General features: G+C 39.3%; 1 protein-coding gene across 5 annotated transcripts in view; it reads right to left on the bottom strand.

The window, feature by feature from the left end:
* Positions 1-606: 606 nt before the first annotated feature.
* lost (methenyltetrahydrofolate synthase domain-containing protein lost) overlaps positions 607-21,081 on the bottom strand; it is a 32,838-nt gene continuing 12,363 nt past the window's right edge. For all 5 annotated transcript variants that reach the window (XM_027350787.2, XM_070142569.1, XM_070142571.1 and 2 more), the window contains 8 exons: positions 16,353-16,557; positions 15,345-15,457; positions 12,238-12,428; positions 11,257-11,437; positions 7,928-8,115; positions 7,085-7,310; positions 5,893-5,999; positions 607-2,277 (listed from right to left, as the gene is read on the bottom strand). In XM_027350787.2, the coding sequence (XP_027206588.1) occupies positions 1,983-2,277; positions 5,893-5,999; positions 7,085-7,310; positions 7,928-8,115; positions 11,257-11,437; positions 12,238-12,428; positions 15,345-15,457; positions 16,353-16,557 (1,506 nt within the window). In that variant the 3' untranslated portion in view covers positions 607-1,982. The remainder of the gene's footprint in view (positions 2,278-5,892; positions 6,000-7,084; positions 7,311-7,927; positions 8,116-11,256; positions 11,438-12,237; positions 12,429-15,344; positions 15,458-16,352; positions 16,558-21,081) is intronic.

The following is a 21,081-nucleotide window of genomic DNA, read 5'->3' as shown; positions in this document are numbered from 1 at the left end:
GCAGCATTCGAAACATGACTAAAATTTTTAAAAATAAAATATAAATAAATAAAAAAATTAAAAATGTGTATCCACATCCAATACTGAACATTAAATACAAAATTCTTCATGAATTTATACTAATCTATGAAACCAAAGCATTTTCCCTGTGACTATCTTAGACTTTTAGGAACATACTCACAGATGCATGTTTGTATATCAGAACATTGGACTCTTGCTTATACTATGGAGCTACTGACCGAATAAGCTATGCAGGTCAGCTAAATATTGGCATCAGGTCCTAATTAGAAGTCTAGGGTTCTGATGAACAAACAGGGGTTTTAACATCTTGATATTGAATGAATTACTATTCAAACTGAAGTAAAAAGTCATAAAGATATTCTAACACACAGCAAGTAACTACCATGAAAAATAAGAAGAGGAGTTAGGCACTGTCCCTTGCTAGTGGAAGATGAAAAGAAAAACCAGCTTTATATACACTAACAACCTGGTTCTACAGAGCTGTTCTTCACACCTGGTTTACAAAGTGGCAACAACAAAAAATAACAAAGATAAAAATCATAATAATCAACAGAAACTATAAGATGTTTGAAACATCTTTCAAAGTGATGCTAGGCTACTTTTATTAACAAAAATTATATTACATTGATTTTTTTCCCTCACAACATTGGTTGATGTAAAATAAATGAAATTCCAAATTCCTTATGTTATAAAAGCTACAATCATCTGTAGACAAAATGGTATTTGCATACCACTGTTACGAGAGTAGTTTACTCAGGCACTCTATTGTATCACCTCTAATCAATTAACAACAATGCTTGATATATAAAATTTAATCTTTAAGCTAACAAAATTCTCAACACAGTGTGACCACCTTACACGACCAAAGATTATCCAGCCATATTGTTTGTCACTTTCAAAACAACAACAACAACAAAAAAAAAGAATTAACCTGCATCAATGACATCAGTTGTATAATGGAAAGACCTTGCAAAGAAACACATTTACTGGCTATTTGACTTCAAAAGAGAGCATATGCAACACCGAAATAGATCAAAACCCTGTTCTTACATGTTCTTTTTAAGCGATTCCAATTAAATCACTTGAATACATGAAACTGGTGTAATCTTGAACAATAAAATGCACAAACATGACTAGTTCTCACAAATTCCTTAAAGGAATTGGTTCATATCCTGTGTGTGAAAGACATGAACTGCAATCTTTCCATTTCTAACACTGATCCAAGTTTTTCGTAAATCCACATAATCATATATCTGCATCTCTTATCTGGATAATTTCATTGCCCTTAAAGCAATGATAGAGAATATAAGAGTATATGGTCAGGTGATCACATACAAAAATAAACAAATATAAATTATAATTTTCTTCATGACACTTTACATCTTCAACCTCTGTTGAAGAAAAGCAACAAAATTTGATGAAATGTTAAGCTCAGAACTGCCAGTGTTTCCTGATCAAGTTACCTGTCTATGAAGATTTACAAAAATCACTAAACTAATTCTTGGCTTAGATAATTAGCCTAAAAAATAATAAAATTCATAAATATGTACTACTTCCTATAAATAGAAATCACTTTTATCAAAAAGACAAAATAAAAATTGTTTATTTTCTCTTTATAGTTAAGACTATAGTGACTAAGGATGAGCTACATACCACATGTTACTCTTGCTGACTAATTAATATTTTTCTTACTCACTGGTGTCGTGCCAGCTGATACTCAGCATAGAAGTAAGTAAACATAAAACTCCATGATAATGGTCCTTATAGTATGTGATACTATGGCATATATTATTCTTCATGAAATGCAATAGACTAACTAGTCCAAGATGTAGAGAAGCATTAATTAGGAAAGACAGAAAAAAATCCAAATCAACAGAGAACAGGATATTTCAAAACAAATGAGCAAGAGAAAAAATAAGAACGTTAATGCCCTACCCCATTCTTTAAGAAACACAGGGGCTTCACCTAGCTTCTCCCTCTACAACTGCTACATTTGGTACCTCCTGCTTTTCCTCCAACTCCTGGTGCTCCTGCTGCTGCGGCTCAGAGAGGTGCTGCTCATCACCCTTGTCCTTTGCCTTCTCCACCAGAACAGGCTGCTCTTGGAGGGTGAGGCCTTCCAGTTTTGTAAGAATGTCATCACACTCTTCAACAGGGCCAGTGAAACGCAGAAAGGCAAATCCGCTTCTGCCTCGCCATGTGATGTCCATTGGCTGAACATTTCGGTTCTGGAGAGCATCCTTGAGCTCACGCACTCTGCAAGGAAACAAATTCAGATTAAAGTTAATGTTGACATTGTAACAAAAGAAAGGTGCTAAGTAAACATGTGTGCAACATCAACAAATGCTTATAAAAATTCCCCTCTTCCTCAACTTGAAGGGGACTCTTCCCCCCCCCCCCCCCCAGCCGTCTTGCCGAAATTGAGTTAAATGCATTTCCAAGGAGTTTCAGGGCCTCCGATTCTCTCTCAAAATTTCAAGGCCCGACCACTGTTTTTCAGGTGACCAAAAAATTTTTTTCACCATACCTTAGAAAATCGGTAACTGATGTAACGATTAGATATAACATAAAAATTAAATTATTTTCTGAAAGCTTAATAAATTTCACGCACAATGAGACCAACCCTCATTTTTTGGCAAGCATTAAAAATTAAAAAAAATATATAAAAAATTATAATAATAATAATAATAATAATAATGTTAATAATAAAAATAAATAAACATGATATGCCGCTCATATGGAGTATTCTATATTCTGTGTTTTCATCATATATTGTCAGTTTGATCTATGAGCAAAATATTTTGAAAATGCAAACCTAAATGGGGGGTAAGATTTCCAAATGATCCAGACTACCACCAAAATTTTATGGAATATAAGTTAGGCTAAGACACACTTCAGGTAAAAATGTAATTATCTGTTCATAAAATTTTGAGTTAGAGAGAGAGAGAGAGAGAGAGAGAGAGAGAGAGAGAGAGAGAGAGAGAGAGAGAGAGAGAGAGAGAGAGAGAGAGAGAAAAAAAAAAAAAAAAAAAAAAAAATTAGATTGAACCATAGTCCACATCACCACCAAAGTGCAATCGGCATCTAAGTTGGGTTAAAACACACCTTTAGTAAAAATCTCATTAAAATGTATTCAAAACTTTTAGAAATATCAGAGAACACAAACAATCAAAAAACAAACAAACAAACAATCCACAAACAAAAATAAATGGAAGTAACATTATAAATGAACAAAAGGTCATGGGATACATGGAAATTATCTATATATCCTTCCATACCTTATATACACATTTTTACACCGCCCTGTACTTATATATCGTCATTTCATGGGAGTTTTAGTGAAAATTTGCTATGTCATCCTGTAGAAAAGGCTCCTGAGGCATAGCTCAGAATGGGAACTGTGTGACAGCTGTCCAACTGGAGAATTATAATTTTTTTTACTAATATTATACGTTGTAAAACCCCATTAGAGCAACAATAAAGGAAAAATAATAGATAATTATATCATATACAAGTATTTTATACATGAATTACGTAAATGTAAAAAAAAAAAAAAAGTTTGCGATGTTTGGGTCCTTCACATATTTATGCATAGCCCAAGTATTTTCAGTCCAATTTTAATGCATTATGGCTCCTTTTGTAGCTAAATAGTAGATTTATTACATGCAGCAATAAGGATTTGAAATATTTTCATCATGTGTGTCTTATAAAAGTGACATTTTCAAAATTCTTTTTTTAGGCTGTTGAAATAGTCGTCTTTGTAAAATATTTGAAAAAAAAAAAAAAAAAATTACTGTCCACTTCTAAAAATTGGCTTTCCACATATAGTAGAAAGATTGTTCTATTCAGATATGAAATCAGAATGGCTGTATGACAAACAAAGATGAGGTAAATATTAATCAGCTTATAGTAATACGTTTTACCCTTGCCAAACCTTGCAAAAGACTAGACACAGATGGAGGCTTTTCTATAAAAGAATCTTGGAATAACTCTTATGCCTACTATGAAAGGATACATCTCTTCAAAGATCACCAGCAGAGTTGTATGCACAATAATCAACAGGCTCAACCACTATAGCATGAGTATTTGTCACCCAGCATATAGGTGTATGGTGTATGGTATGGTGAGGATAGATGCCACCCAGCATCATAGTCATCTCGTACGATCAATTCCCAATGCCAACACATCTCGTGTGTGAGATGCTTCTTTACTTTGCTTTCCGGAGAACAGACAAGTGCCCACATGTGATAAAAAGGATGTTATATTATCACAGATGCCATTTTCATGTCTACATGGCTAGAATTGGCATAAAATACAGAAATGACTTCAAGACTTCATATAAAGGAAGTGATGTCATTATGGCTACCATTTTTATTTACACTTACGAGTAATTGACCTCATAAGAATATGTCAGTACATTAGGCTTTAATATGATAATGTTATGTTACACATAACCTAACTGATTTTAAACTTACAGGTTATCAGTGGTTCAACATTCCTGTTTACATCAAAATGCAGGAATTTTCCCTAATTCATTAGGGCACATTCAGAATTTGGCATCAAGATGCCACATCTTATATCATCTCGCAACTCCCCATTCCAAGGGAGATCAATGACCCCATGACATTAACCTCTCAGGCACCTTAAGGCAAGGTACCTCAGTGCTATCCAATGCACTAATCTCCCTTGCCTTTCGTTAGGGTGTTCATCTCTTTCAACCTCTCATCTGGAGAGTGATACAGTAGGTGTACCACAGAGCAGCCAACAAACCCAATTTCAGCATCTTGAGTTTCAAGGACAAACCTGACTTTTTAATATTACGAGCTGTAACTGACAATGAACAATGCACATCACTCTCACCTGCAAGTATATTTCTCTGTTTCCACACAATCTGCAAAAAACATGAAAACCCACTGTCGCATATGTAGGTTGATGTACATCCTGTGGACCACCCAAATAATCACCATGGACCACGAGTAGTACATGAACCACCAGCTGAGAACCACTGGTCTACACCACTGCAATGGATGGGGTAGAAGTTGATCATGGGAGCCGATTGTATGGAGACCTGACTGGCTGACAGACACCCCAAAGTTCTCTCACTCGACCATAGGCTCCCCTTGTTCTCAGTTCACTAACACAGCTCCCAATCATTTAAGCTTCTCTCAAGTCACACCTCAGCAAGCATCAGCAACACAGGACTGCCCGTGTCCTTCGTCAACTGGGGAGCCTCTCCCGCTCCCTCATTAAACTTCACTTAACCTACAGCACCAATCCATACCCCTCTCCATCTCCATTTTCACTTACACAATTACTCCCTAAAGAGACAATGACCAGTTCAAGTGGTAGATGCACCCCATCCACTACAGTATTACTTAAGGATACATCTAAACCATATGCTTAAGCCAACCACTGGATATTACAATCACAACCCACATTACACCTCTTTTAATAATCTAATCCTATGGGATATATATACTATTCACCAAACTGTTTTTCTTTGTATTTTTCTGGTTCATATTGACGAATGATGGGGATCCCCTAAACTGAAACTTACAACAATAGCAACATGTTGACCCTCCACATTCATACATATACGTACATGCACACACATTCATATAAACGTACGTGCACACACATTCATACATACAGGTACGTGCACACACATTCATACATACACGTACGTGCACACACATTCATACATACACGTACGTGCACACACATTCATACATGTACAGATGAGAAAGTTTGGTTGAAAGATATTGACACAATGAAAAATAAATGAATAAATAAATGAAAATATATAAACTTCAAATATCTACTGTAAGAAAGGTGAGAAAATTAGAAAGGTGAGAAAATTATGTTCTTTACCTGCAAGTTGAAGGAACCTTGCCAAGGAAAATGCCATAGGTGTACACAATACGTGGCTTCTTAGGCTGTTGACGTTTACGGTTCTGACCTTCCCCCTCAATGATTTCCTGAAAATAGGATACATTTATCACTTTACTCTTATCATTTAAAAAAATCTCAACTGTCACTGTAACATGTTGGAAAAACACACATTTTTGTATCTCATAGGCAATGTACAATCTCAATTTCAAAATCATTATTCACCAGGCAAAAAGACCGTAATCCAGGTGATGTGAACAAAGCATCAAGAGCGAACACCAGGGTGCAGAAAAGACTCGCCATGAGTGCACAAACCTCATGGAGTGTGATTTAACTCATTTGACACTTAGAACGGGGCTTTAGCATTATTCCCATCAATAAACAAATGTGGAATGTAACGTGTTTAAGCAGTGACTGGAAGAGTGCTGGCTCCACGGAGGATTCCATTTCCATGCTGTGCACTGTATTTGTGGCCGCTGTTACCGGTGGCACAGGTTGTATTACATACAATTGGAAATTACAAAACAAAATGAGATACGTGACAAATAACCAAATGTTCCTTTTTTTTTTCTTGCACTGAGCTATTAACATAGAGATATGATATAGAGTGTGCTAGGAAAATAAGTAATTACTATTGGCATAAAGCAAATCAAAGGACAAATATGGACATTGGGAAATGACGATAAAGCTAAATAATAGTTCATAAATAACTTTTCAAAGGGGAGGCACAGAGTGTTGTCACCGGATCCAAGGGGTTATCATGATGGGAATAACCTGCCACCCTAAGCCACACCCAAATCAGCCACAACATGAATAACGCATTGGCCATGATGTCAATCATTTATCATCCAGAATGCTAAGGGTTAAGAATTTGTTGTAGCCTCAATTAAGCATGCACAAACAACATATGAGCATCCTTTGGGTGCCACAATTTTCTCTGTGTCAATTATTCTGGTAAATGATGGCAACCATCTCTAGCCTTATTAGTAGGACATTCACTTTGTACAGCCAACCCTTCCCACTCATTCTCTAGAGCGAGTCATAATGCATATATACATTCCCATCATGAAGGATAGGTTTTCCATGACAGTTATGGCTGTGCCCCTCAGCAGGGTGTTAATTTGCTACATATATATTCATAATACACGTTAAGTTGTCTTCACTTCATCATTACCTTCGTTCCTGCATTTTCGTTGTCCTTCATCACCATCTTATCCTTGGCACGCTGGATCAGCAAAGGCTGCTCTTGTAGTGTGAGGCCATCCAGCTTTGCAAGGACATCATCACATTCTTCTACTGGGCCTGTGAAGCGCAAGAAGGCAAATCCATTCCTCCCACGCCAAGTGATGTCAATGGGCCTGACATCTCGACCTTGCAGGGCTTCCTTGAGCTCACGCACTCTACAGATCCACAAGAGATATGAATTATGGAATAATACCCACAGAACTAACAGTTTGTGATTTGTAGCTTACATTTTCTGAGACATTAAAATCTGCTAGAGCTGTATAGATAGTAATAATAAATACTTATTCATAGAACATGAAAAGTATTATAAAAAGAATGACTGGGTTTGGCTTACGAGAGCTAAAAACAACACAAACACATGCATATAGGAAAGAGCTAAAAGTGATTAAAACACATAGTGATTACAACTGATGTTTGTAATTCATAAACAGATGTGGGGGATTAAGTTGAACAATCTATAAACAAAATGTAAGAGCAGGAAAACATTGTATGACTATTTTCCTGCTGTTCCCTTCACTGTTTGGTTTACATACAAAAACTTGCTCTAAACTGATTTTCACTCAATGATTAAACACGTTTTCACTGTCCAAAACCATAATCAAAATTTTTTAAAATCTGCATTACACATACAACTTCTTCCATTTATGAAAAATCTAAATCTGTAAATGGAGCACTTTAAAGCAACAAGATTCGCACAGATATCTTTCCAACTTTAACTATCCAATCCTAACTAAACAGGTCAACACCAACCACAGACTAACATGCAACTCACCTACAGGCTGGAGGAACTTTACCAAGGAACACTGCATATGTGAATGGATTCCGAGGCTTTCTAGTCTTGAGACCCTTGCCACCCTGGATCTCATTGTCCAGGTCAGCTGAGCCGAGGCGGTCCTGCTCATTTGTTGCTTCCACCGTTCTCTTTACTATTCGGTTCTTCTTGCTGACATTGATTGTAACCTTTGGGTGGAGAGTTAGGAGTGGTTATCTACTGTAAACTTTGTTTACTTTCAAATATGACTCCTACTAAAATTTGAATAAAAAAAGTAAAACTAATGTTTAAATCTACAGACCGGAACATCTGGCAGCAAAATTGATCATGTCATTACTTCTATATTTCTGGAAAGATATTTAACTATAGCTTTACAAATATATGATCAGCACTTTCATATTCATTAATTAAAGCAAAGAGGTTCCAAACACAGATACTGAAAGAGAAGCCTATCTACATGAATCATCATTGTACAAATACATAATCACATAACTGGGAGCAGCAGTATCAAAGAGTACAAGGAAAACTGCAATGCACTCAAATACTTTCCTAATTGTTGCTCCCTTATAGTAATCAAATGACAGAAGAACACTTGCAATGCACGAAAGCAACACTCACAGATCCATCCTGAAGGCAGAAAAAATTATTATACATAAAAAGAATCATGCAATAGCATCTACTGACAGAAGACAGGTCTCCATTAATTGTTTTGCATTCAAGGGAGTCAAATTAATAATAGTATGACCTGCTGTCTTTCCTACAGCTCCATTTCACAGAAAATGTTTAAAAGCCACACACAATCCATGCAAGTCATTGGGTTCACATTCAGGCTTGCATAAACTCTTCTTCCATTCTATGGTAATGTAGTCCTGGTGTTAGAGTGGAATATATAAAGTGGGTAAAAGCTTCTCCGTTATGTGAATATTTAAATGTATCCTAAAATCTGCTTCCTAAAATACATCAATCTTGAAACTCATGCAGTCTACAAATCAATTCTTTATCATAAAAACTGGTACAATACATGTGTGTGTGCACTTGTGTGCATGTGTGTGTATGTGTATGCACGTGTGTGTGTGTATGTGTATGCACGTGTGTGTGTGTATGTGTATGCACGTGTGTGTGTGTATGTGTATGCACGTGTGTGTGTGTATGTGTATGCACGTGTGTGTGTGTATGTGTATGCACGTGTGTGTATGTGTATGCACGTGTGTGTATGTGTATGCACGTGTGTGTATGTGTATGCACGTGTGTGTGCACGTGTGTGTGCACGTGTGTGTGCACGTGTGTGTGCACGTGTGTGTGCACGTGTGTGTGCACGTGTGTGTGCACGTGTGTGTGCACGTGTGTGTGCACGTGTGTGTGCACGTGTGTGTGCACGTGTGTGCATGTGTATGCACGTGTGTGTGCACGTGTGTGTGCACGTGTGTGTATGTGTATGCACGTGTGTGTGCATGTGTGTGTGCATGTGTGTGCGTATACGCGTGTGTGTGTATGCACGTGTGTGTGCACGTGTGTGTGTATGCACGTGTGCGTGTGTGCACGTGTGTGCACGTGTATGCGTGTGTGCACGTGTGTGTGAGTGTGCACGTGTGTGTGTGTGTGTGTGCACGTGTGTGTGTGTGTGTGTGCACGTGTGTGTGTGTGTGTGCACGTGTGTGTGTGTGTGTGTGCACGTGTGTGTGTGTGTGTGCACGTGTGTGTGTGTGTGCACGTGTGTGTGTGTGTGTGTGCACGTGTGTGTGTGTGTGTGTGCACGTGTGTGTGTGTGTGTGTGCACGTGTGTGTGTGTGTGTGTGCACGTGTGTGTGTGTGTGTGTGCACGTGTGTGTGTGTGTGTGTGTGCACGTGTGTGTGTGTGTGTGTGTGCACGTGTGTGTGTGTGTGTGTGTACACGTGTGTGTGTTTGTGTGCACGTGTGTGTGTGTGTGTGCACGTGTGTGTGTGTGTGTGTGTGCACGTGTGTGTGTGTGTGTGTGTGTGCACGTGTGTGTGTGTGTGTGTGTGTGCACGTGTGTGTGTGTGTGTGTGTGTGCACGTGTGTGTGTGTGTGTGTGCACGTGTGTGTGTGTGTGTGTGTGCACGTGTGTGTGTGTGTGTGTGTGCACGTGTGTGTGTGTTTGTGTGTGCACGTGTGTGTGTGTGTGTTTGTGTGCACGTGTGTGTGTGTGTATGTGTGTGCACGTGTGTGTGTGTTCACGTGTGCGTGAGTGTGTGTGCACGTGTGTGTTTGTGTGTGCACGTGTGTGTGCACGTGTGTGTTTTTGTGCACGTGTGTGTGTGTGTGTGCACGTGTGTGTGTGTGTGTGCACGTGTGTGTGTGTGTGTGCACGTGTGTGTGTGTGTGTGCACGTGTGTGTGTGTGTGCACGTGTGTGTGTGTGTGTGCACGTGTGTGTGTGTGTGTGCACGTGTATATGTGTGTGTGCACGTGTGTGTGTGTGCACGTGTGTGTGTGTGTGTGTGCACGTGTGTGTGTGTGTGTGTGCACGTGTGTGTGTGTGTGCACGTGTGTGTGTGCACGTGTGTGTGCACGTGTGTGTGTGCACGTGTGTGTGCACGTGTGTGTGTGCACGTGTGTGTGCACGTGTGTGTGTGCACGTGTGTGCACGTGTGTGTGTGCACGTGTGTGTGTGTGTGCACGTGTGTGTGTGTGTGCACGTGTGTGTGTGTGTGCACGTGTGTGTGTGTGCACGTGTGTGTGCACGTGTGTGTGAGTGCATGTGCGTGTGAGTGCATGTGCGTGTGAGTGCATGTGCGTGTGAGTGCATGTGCGTGTGAGTGCATGTGCGTGTGAGTGCATGTGCGTGTGAGTGCATGCGCGTGTGTGAATGTACATGTCCATGTGTATGTGCATGCGCGTGTGTGAATGTACATGTCCATGTGTATGTGCATGCGCATGTGTGAATGTACATGTCCACGTGCATGCACGTGTGCATGTGTATGTACCTGTACACTAAATGTCTGTACCTAGCTATCAGTATAAATTTTGAAGTGTAAAGAAAAGGATAATAAATTTTGTTCCAAATACTTGAAATTAATAGAAAACAAGAACTAGACTCCCTTATACAGATGAAAATCAACTTCTTAATTCTAAATGAACCCATAACTCACATTTAACCCATGCATTTCAAATTCAAAGTAAGCAATATGGGATAACAGCAAAAAGCTGTGTAGCAGATTTCAAGAATATTACTTGTATAGGACAGAAAAGGATTTGCAAGAAATAAGAAAGACACAAATGGATAAAAAGCAAAGCAAAGGCTTAACACAATTAAAACACATCGACAACAAAAGAGAATTATAAAGAGAGAAAGGACTTCAAACACTTACTTGAATGTTCTTCTGCCCTTTATTGTCTTCTCCCTCTGACAAAGTCCTGCCGCCTCCTCGGCCACCTCCTCTGCCTCGGCCTCTGCCTCGGCCTCTGGTTCCTTGACCCCCACCACGACCACGACTATTGGCTGCCTTCTGTTCCTCAGTTAGTTCTGCGAGAGTCACATCCTTTCCAGCTCTGCAGAATTAAAACTTCACTTAAGCTTTACTGAAGGCTTATATCAGGAAGTTCCTGCAATGCTTTCCTTGCTAAAGAACCAAGACTAAGAGAAATAAACTGAAGTAGGGATTCATCATTAAAGAAAACTAAGAATTCTGCTACCATCAGAATCATTTACTACTGAAGAAGGAAGAAAAATAAAATAAAAGATGAACAAGAAAAATTAAAAAGGAAAGAAAAGAAAATAAGAAAAAAAAAGATAATGATCAAGAGAAAGGAGGAGGAGGAGGAGGAGGAAAAGGAAGAGCAAGAGGAGGAAAAGGAAGAGCAAGAGGAGGAAAAGGAAGAGCAAGAGGAGGAAAAGGAAGAGCAAGAGGAGGAAAAGGAAGAGCAAGAGGAGGAAAAGGAAGAGCAAGAGGAGGAAAAGGAAGAGCAAGAGGAGGAAAAGGAAGAGCAAGAGGAGGAAAAGGAAGAGCAAGAGGAGGAAAAGGAAGAGCAAGAGGAGGAACAGGAAGAGCAAGAGGAGGAACAGGAAGAGCAAGAGGAGGAACAGGAAGAGCAAGAGGAGGAACAGGAAGAGCAAGAGGAGGAACAGGAAGAGCAAAAGGAGGAAGTGGGAAAAAAGTGGAGGACGTGGAAAATTGGGTGAAGGAAAAGAAAAATGATAGAAAAAAAAGGACAGAAATGAAATAAGAGAAAAAGATGAAAAGGAGAAGATAAGGAGAATAGTTGAAGAAAAGAAAAGATGAATAAAACAGAAGAAACAGATGAAAAGTGGAGGTGGAGGAAGAAGAAAACAGATCACATCAGTGACTTACTCTTTCTCCTTCTCCCGAAGTGTTTTCAATATTGGGACCTGTTTTAACTTCTCTGGAGACAAAAGGTGCCAGTAGATTCCCTCTGGCTTAGGCAAACGATGTGAAACCTGGAACACTTCTGTTGGGGTTACAATGAAGTCCACTGGCACATCATGTGGGCCGAAGAGCCGGTCGGGCAGGGTATCAAACAGCTGGATAAAAGAAGGACTCTTTAGAATACTGTGTAATATACTGATAAACAAGTATACTACAACCTTCAGTCTCAATAACTGCCAAAATCTTTAACCCAGTATTGAAGTATGGAAGGTGGTGATGGACTAGAACAATTAAGTAGTGGATGTTGGAAGCATTAAGCAACAGTAAGTGTTTTGTTTTGTAGAGGTATAAGAGTAGCAGCCTCAGGTGCACCACACTATGCTTGTCAAGATATTACTTTACATAAAACAATAATTTGTTTTTTTATGAACCTAAAATCAGATTTAATCCACTTAATCTGGAGGGTATGACCTTTACATCATGAAAATATCTCAAAAAAAAAAAAAAAAAAAAGTGACTTGAATATATCATGAAAAAATTTGGCCTAGGGCCCAGGCAACAAACATCTCACTATGAGATTACAGAAAATTCAATAATACAGAAATATAAAACTACACAAACAACATAATGTCACTTGTTATTGTTACTCCAAAGAGTTGCAGGTATCGCATAGCAGGTATTGCAGAGTTGAGATGGGAAGGAAAGAGGGAGAGAGCAGGTATTGCAGAGTTGAGACGGGAAGGAAAGAGGGAGAGAGCAGGTATTGCACAGTTGAGACGGGAAGGAAAGAGGGAGAGAGCAGGTAATACAGAGTTGAGATGGGAAGGAAAGAGGGAGAGAGCAGGTATTGCAGAGTTGAGACGGGAAGGAAAGAGGGAGAGAGCAGGTATTGCAGAGATTAGACGGGAAGGAAAGAGGGAGAGAGCAGGTATTGCAGAGATTAGACGGGAAGGAAAGAGGGAGAGAGCAGGTATTGCAGAGTTGAGACAGGAAGGAAAGAGGGAGAGAGCAGGTATTGCAGAGTTGAGACAGGCAGGAAAGAGGGAGAGAGCAGGTATTGCAGAGATTAGACGGGAAGGAAAGAGGGAGAGAGCAGGTATTGCAGAGTTGAGATGGGAAGGAAAGAGGGAGAGAGCAGGTATTGCAGAGTTGAGACAGGCAGGAAAGAGGGAGAGAGCAGGTATTGCAGAGTTGAGATGGGAAGGAAAGAGGGAGAGAGCAGGTATTGCAGAGTTGAGACAGGAAGGAAAGAGGGAGAGAGCAGGTATTGCAGAGATTAGACGGGAAGGAAAGAGGGAGAGAGCAGGTATTGCAGAGATTAGACGGGAAGGAAAGAGGGAGAGAGCAGGTATTGCAGAGATTAGACGGGAAGGAAAGAGGGAGAGAGCAGGTATTGCAGAGATTAGACGGGAAGGAAAGAGGGAGAGAGCAGGTATTGCAGAGTTGAGACGGGAAGGAAAGAGGGAGAGAGCAGGTATTGCAGAGTTGAGACGGGAAGGAAAGAGGGAGAGAGCAGGTATTGCAGAGTTGAGACAGGAAGGAAAGAGGGAGAGAGCAGGTATTGCAGAGTTGAGACAGGAAGGAAAGAGGGAGAGAGCAGGTATTGCAGAGTTGAGACGGGAAGGAAAGAGAGAGAGAGCAGGTATTGCAGAGTTGAGACAGGAAGGAAAGAGGGAGAGAGCAGGTATTGCAGAGTTGAGACAGGAAGGAAAGAGGGAGAGAGCAGGTATTGCAGAGTTGAGACAGGAAGGAAAGAGGGAGAGAGCAGGTATTGCAGAGTTGAGACGGGAAGGAAAGAGGGAGAGAGCAGGTATTGCAGAGTTGAGACGGGAAGGAAAGAGGGAGAGAGCAGGTATTGCAGAGTTGAGACGGGAAGGAAAGAGGGAGAGAGCAGGTATTGCAGAGTTGAGACAGGAAGGAAAGAGGGAGAGAGCAGGTATTGCACAGTTGAGACGGGAAGGAAAGAGGGAGAGAGCAGGTATTGCAGAGTTGAGACGGGAAGGAAAGAGGGAGAGAGCAGGTATTGCAGAGTTGAGACGGGAAGGAAAGAGGGAGAGAGCAGGTATTGCAGAGTTGAGACGGGAAGGAAAGAGGGAGAGAGCAGGTATTGCAGAGTTGAGACGGGAAGGAAAGAGGGAGAGAGCAGGTATTGCAGAGTTGAGACGGGAAGGAAAGAGGGAGAGAGCAGGTATTGCAGAGTTGAGACGGGAAGGAAAGAGGGAGAGAGCAGGTATTGCAGAGTTGAGACAGGAAGGAAAGAGGGAGAGAGCAGGTATTGCAGAGTTGAGACGGGAAGGAAAGAGAGAGAGAGCAGGTATTGCAGAGTTGAGACGGGAAGGAAAGAGAGAGAGAGCAGGTATTGCAGAGTTGAGATGGGAAGGAAAGAGGGAGAGAGCAGGTATTGCAGAGTTGAGACGGGAAGGAAAGAGGGAGAGAGCAGGTATTGCAGAGTTGAGACGGGAAGGAAAGAGGGAGAGAGCAGGTATTGCAGAGTTGAGACGGGAAGGAAAGAGGGAGAGAGCAGGTATTGCAGAGTTGAGACGGGAAGGAAAGAGGGAGAGAGCAGGTATTGCAGAGTTGAGACGGGAAGGAAAGAGGGAGAGAGCAGGTATTGCAGAGTTGAGACGGGAAGGAAAGAGGGAGAGAGCAGGTATTGCAGAGTTGAGACGGGAAGGAAAGAGGGAGAGAGCAGGTATTGCAGAGTTGAGACGGGAAGGAAAGAGGGAGAGAGCAGGTATTGCAGAGTTGAGACGGGAAGGAAAGAGGGAGAGAGCAGGTATTGCAGAGTTGAGACAGGAAGGAAAGAGGGAGAGAGCAGGTATTGCAGAGTTGAGACGGGAAGGAAAGAGGGAGAGAGCAGGTATTGCAGAGTTGAGACGGGAAGGAAAGAGGGAGAGAGCAGGTATTGCAGAGTTGAGACAGGAAGGAAAGAGGGAGAGAGCAGGTATTGCAGAGTTGAGACAGGAAGGAAAGAGGGAGAGAGCAGGTATTGCAGAGTTGAGACAGGAAGGAAAGAGGGAGAGAGCAGAGACGGAAAGGAAAAAAGATACATGGAAAGGAAAGTTACAAACCTGGCAGTCATGCACTGTGGTAACAACAAGAGTGCTGTCATCAACTGCCTTCATGGCTTTCATCATTCCATATTCAAGGTCAGCAAATCCTTCACCTTTACCGATTCTTCGACCTAATAGGGAGGAAAAAAAGGATGGAATAATTTTTCTCACAGGAAAAGATTAGCTGTCTATTCACACCAGAATAAGAGCAATGTGATGGAATAAATTATAATAATAAACAATACTCATCATAATATACATTTCATAATCAGAGGGAAAGAAAATAAAAAATAAATAAATAGTAAAAAAATTTTGTCACATCTCGTTCTAAAATTTGAATAGAAATTAACCCTCTGCCCTGGGATTGCATGATATATATGCTATATCACTGATTTCAGTTTATTGATTTGTTTATACATAGATAGCTCCACATGTACTTAAGTCATCATGGATTCAACTACTAGTTATACATTTTTCAATTATTTCTCCTTCTTGGTTTTTGCAATTCATACTCATTTCTTATTACTTCAAAGTATTTTGATACTATTATAATTACTTTTGTTTTAGTAGCATTAGAGAAAAAAATCTAAGGAATGGGGAGGTCAAGGGCTAATTAACTGTAGAGACATCTGTGTACAACAAAATCCAAAGCAGACAGTACATACATCCACCTGTAAAAATGGGTTAACTTTGACATCTGCATTTACTATTTATGTAGAATTATATATGAATAATAATAAAACTACAACAGTTCCAATCTTTTGGAGTTAAAGATCTGAGTTGGGAAAAAAATACACGAGAGCAAATAAGCAAACCAATCCATTGTAATTCCCATCAAGTAAAGTATATACAAAAAAATAGTACTATACAAGCTTAACAGTGATAAAAACAGGCTGAGACAAAAAGGAGCATGGTAGTCAGTGAGATTCCACTACTGCAAAAGAGGGAGAGGCAAGGAATAGAGTGGAATAAGACAGCAAGAATTGATGACAAATAAATAAAGATGATGTCAATGCTGAACCATACCTGTGCGTGAGACTGCCACAGAACCAATTACAATGAGATCAACCTTAATGTTAGCCTCAAGATCAACAGGTTTTGAATACTTCTTCATTCCCTCTGTGCTTGCCATGGTTCTTAAGGTCTCCTTATTTTCTGATGGATTGCCATCGATACGGTTAAAGAGTCCACTGCGGAGGCGTGGTGTGGGCATCAGCAGTGTTTTACCAGCCTGTGTTGTAAAGAAAATAAAAGAAAAAAGAAAAGAAAACTTATTTTTATCAATAGCTAACTCAATTTCTAAATATTTTACAATTAGTGTGAACAGTCCCCATCCACAAAAAAAAATTAAAAAATCAAAATAAATAAAAGTAATGGAACTCCTTATGCAGCAGCACCTATGAATATATAATGATCATTTACCAATATGCTAGACTGGAAACCAGTATGATACTATAAAAATTAAGAAAAGAAAAAGAAAAAAGAAGGAAAAAGAAAAAGAAAACAGTGAAAAGAAAATCTCGGTGAGAGACCAGAAGGTATTAGCACCTTCTGATCTACCATAAATGACCAGTTCATCAGATTTGGAAAGAAAAACAGATACACAAGAATTGGAATACCTTCTTGAGACACCATTTTTAATAGGAGTTTTGAAAAGTTCACTTTTAACCTTATGCTGCCAGGGATGGCATGTGTATACACACCATGCCCAGAGTGCTTTTAATTTAGAATTTGTTTTTACAAATAGATGGCCTCACAACTACCAAATCACCAATGAACCAATTATGAGTTCTACCTGTCTCACCTGTTTATCCTTTTCCTTGATTTTCTAAAATAATTTCTGGTATCTAATATTGATGTTTGTAATGTTAAGAACACTGTAGTAATTATGATGTCTACAATGAACATAAGTGACTACAAGTACTGCAGAAAAGCTCCCGATTGATGTTCTGCGCATGCATGATGAAACAAACAAGATGGCAGCATCTTGAAAAGATGATACATCTCCAGGTCAGGTCAGGTTCATCCTTATTACCCAGATATAACGTTTATGTATGCATTTGAATACGTATGCCAAACACCTAACCATGAGAAATCGGATACAGCTACCATACAAGTAACACTGGCCTAAAAATACAGTATCAATATTGATAGCATTATTTTTTTAAAATAATAAAAAATAAAATTCCCAAAACTCTCAGGGGAGGTCACAAGATTTGCTAATTGGCTCCTTTGTGGAAATGCATTTCCAGAGACATTTCACAAAACAATATATAAATTGTATACAGTTCATTAATTTTCCAGGGGCATTGGTTTAAATATGACACTGAATACCGATAGGTTAAATTGTCTGAAACAGCACCATAGAGAGAGTACTGTAGATCCTCAACATAAAGGTGTCTGATCCCTATGTTTATTGGAACATATCTTAAGAAAAAGAAAGGTACAGTGGCAGAGTAGAAATGGAGGCAGCCAAAGCAAATAAACCTGTGAGCAACAACAATGGTTAGGCAGGTTAGTCCAGTCTTAGATAATGACAAATGGGACTCAACTGGGTGTTGTCCTTTCACTTCCTCCAGAGTAAATGTTCCTCTAGCTAGCGGATGAATTTAATAATTCCAGCAGCACCTAATCACTTGCATATTGGCTGGCCTATATCATTACCCTGCTTGCAACTGGAGACCCTACTGTATAGCTACAAGGCCCAACTCAACTCCCCCCCCCCCTATTTTTTTTTCAAGTTTTCATCCAACTTCATTTTAATACAAATGCATTAAATGTATGTTCTGGGTACATTGTGGAACTAATACTCTAGGCTGAGTATGCTTTTAAACTACACCCTGAAGGGGGTAATTCTTGATAGACAATTGTTTGGCTATTGAAATATTGTTTTCCACATATATTTTGGAACTCCTTCCTTATCCCAGGCCTAGGTTTAAACACTCCTGCTCCATAATTTTAGTAAAACAAGAGTAAATTCACTGGTGGCAAGTAACTTCAAACACAAATTTATTATCATTTATTGAAAACTTTCTGCCACATCAACATCTAAGGTCATTAGCAGTGTATACAATATATAGCAATAGGGCGTGGTTTGGGGGTGAAGCCCTCAGGTAAGAAAAGGTCATACAGTATTATGAAAGTATTGTGGCATAAAGAAAAATTAATTAAGAATTAGGACAAAATATCTTAAAGGCTGTAGAGAGTGCTGTAGGTTAGTATGGTAGTAGACAGAAGGGGCTGAAGAAGAGAAGGAAAAAGAAAGGTGGAGAAAATACCATGCAAGATTAGTTAAGGCGAGGGCTGAGGTCCAAAGCAAGAGTGATCCCCTGCATTGTGCCTCAGTCCTCGTCTCCTAAGCCCCCCCTACAATAACAATAGGGGCTTCAAACAAACAGAATACAAATCAAAATTTTCAAAGAAAAAAGTATCTTCTCATCATTCTACTTGGGGACGAAGCCCCGAGGTAAGGAAATGTCATACAGCGCTATAAATATTGTGGTGAAAAGGGCAAAATGAGTTAATAATTAGGACAACATACATTAGATGTCAAAGGTTGTAGACCACTGTAGGTTAGTATGGTTATGAAAAACAAAGAGGGAAGAGCAAACTGAGTACAAAGACCATACAGGACTGACAAAGCCAGTCTTTCATCCTTTTAGTATGGCTCTCACACTTTAAGACGGAAGAATTAGATGAAGAAAAGGTTAAGGAAAGAGGGAGAAGAAAAGACCATGCAAAATTAGTTAAGGCGAGGGCTGAGGTCCTAGGTAGGGGAGATTCTTTGGCATAGGTATTGAAAATTGAAAATATCTTCTTGTAGCTCATATACAGTGATTTTAGCAAAGCTCCAGACATTATACCATTACTTGGTTAAGTAATTAGAAACAGTAAGAGGGAAATTTGTATCACTGATCATAAATTCCTATCTTCCTTTTTTAGCTCAATACTAACAGTTTCCATCTATTCTAAAATCAAGTGTGCCTTAACCAAACATGCACACAAGATAAACATGTACTCCCCAAGCTTCTGATTCTTTGCTCGCATGGATGACCACACACTATCCCCAGTGAATGGCTTGGATTGGCAGCCAGAAATCCCATCACAATTGGATTAAGATACTTCCATCACTTTTTGGACAAGCATTGTTTTTCCCGATATGTATGTACATGTATGTACATGCCATGCCCACATTAAGTTTATATCTATCATAATTAAACAGTCACCCCATAAGTGCTTAGAAACTACATGTTTACACTGTCTTGATTTTCGAAATGCCATTTTATTTTATATCCCTACTAGTACTGCTAATAACTGTGAAAACCTTATCAATAATAATAATAATAATAATAACAGCAGCAGCATCAAACTCAAAGAAAGGGGCAGTCAGATGAAGCTATAGACTGCCAATTGGCTCCCTGGTGGCTGACCATTTGTGGAGCCATCTGTGTATAAATAAATTTCACAAAACACTACAGAAAATTACATTTTCCCCAGCAGCACTGGGTTAAAGATACCTCCTTTGCTTTCCTAATATTCTGAGTAAATGGTGCTTTCAGTATAGAGATAAAAAGTTGAGAATAATTCTAGTCCCAAAGTACTAGCATTACTTTTGTACCCTTTTTGAAAATGTTTTCTGTGCTCCCTATGATATGCTCCTTTATCTAAAAAAATAAAAAAATAAAAAAATAAATAAATAGTAGTAACCTGTGATAAGGATATTAATATACTTAAAAACTTGCAAATACATTCTGTGTAGGAAAGAAAAACAGGTTTCAGAGTTGTCTCTGCAATGCTACATTAGTAAAGCTTTTTTAGAGAAAAAGGAATACTTTTCTAAGGAGACAACCTTGTTAAGTCGCATCTTAGTAAGTCAACCCTCCCATACTTTTTTGAAGAAAATCTTTTGTTGATTTGAAATGCTGCAAGGAATAATTACAACTACCATTATTACATATGATACAAAGACAAATCAAACTTTTGGAAAGTTTCATTTCATTTTAAGCTGCCAGGACTGGAGAGTACTTTTTGAACTGACGAGTAATTGGCCTCATGAGCCATGGCCACAGTATTAATTCTCCTGGGACATCTGATGCCTTAGCCTCAAAATCTACTTGCAAGATTGTCCAATATCTTGGCAATATCATGGTTTGGTTCTTCAGGTACTATGGAGTGATTAAGCTAATAGCACTGTATACAAACACAAATAACTAACCAGTAGAACTATTCTGAACCCTCAAACTGTTTGTTATCCTTTTTGCTGACACAAGTGACAACTGGTCATGTCCTTTCATGTCATGGTAAATATTACAAGACATCAGATAATGCCTCATCATGTCATGACTCCATGTCTCAATCGCTGGGATGAATCTTGTGAATCTGATACTAATCTGGACACCTGACGTAGTGCCCCAGTGGCAAACACTATTGTAAGCCTGACTTGCCAAACTTTACATGAAAATTTACTTGTTATTTTTGAGTAAGAGCCAATACCAGTATACTTATGCATTGCCATTTGCAAAACCGGTAAAACTATTGAAAATGGTTAACCCCTAACCACTGAATCTCTTAGAGCAGGAGCTACAGAAAATCAATATATTTTATATATGATGCATCATTTTGGTCTCGATTTGGAGCATCCAATTATATTTTGACAATAAAAATATGAATGCAGTTTTCCATCTAGAATATCCAATGATAATATGACAAATGAACCCCAGGGAAGCCATAGTAACCAAACCCCACCCCTTGCTCT

The sequence above is a fragment of the Penaeus vannamei genome, chromosome 29 (assembly GCF_042767895.1).
Source record: "Penaeus vannamei isolate JL-2024 chromosome 29, ASM4276789v1, whole genome shotgun sequence".
Taxonomy (NCBI): Eukaryota; Metazoa; Arthropoda; class Malacostraca; order Decapoda; family Penaeidae; genus Penaeus; species Penaeus vannamei.
Note: the sequence above shows the minus strand (reverse complement) of the source record. Positions and strands in the feature narration are given on the sequence as shown.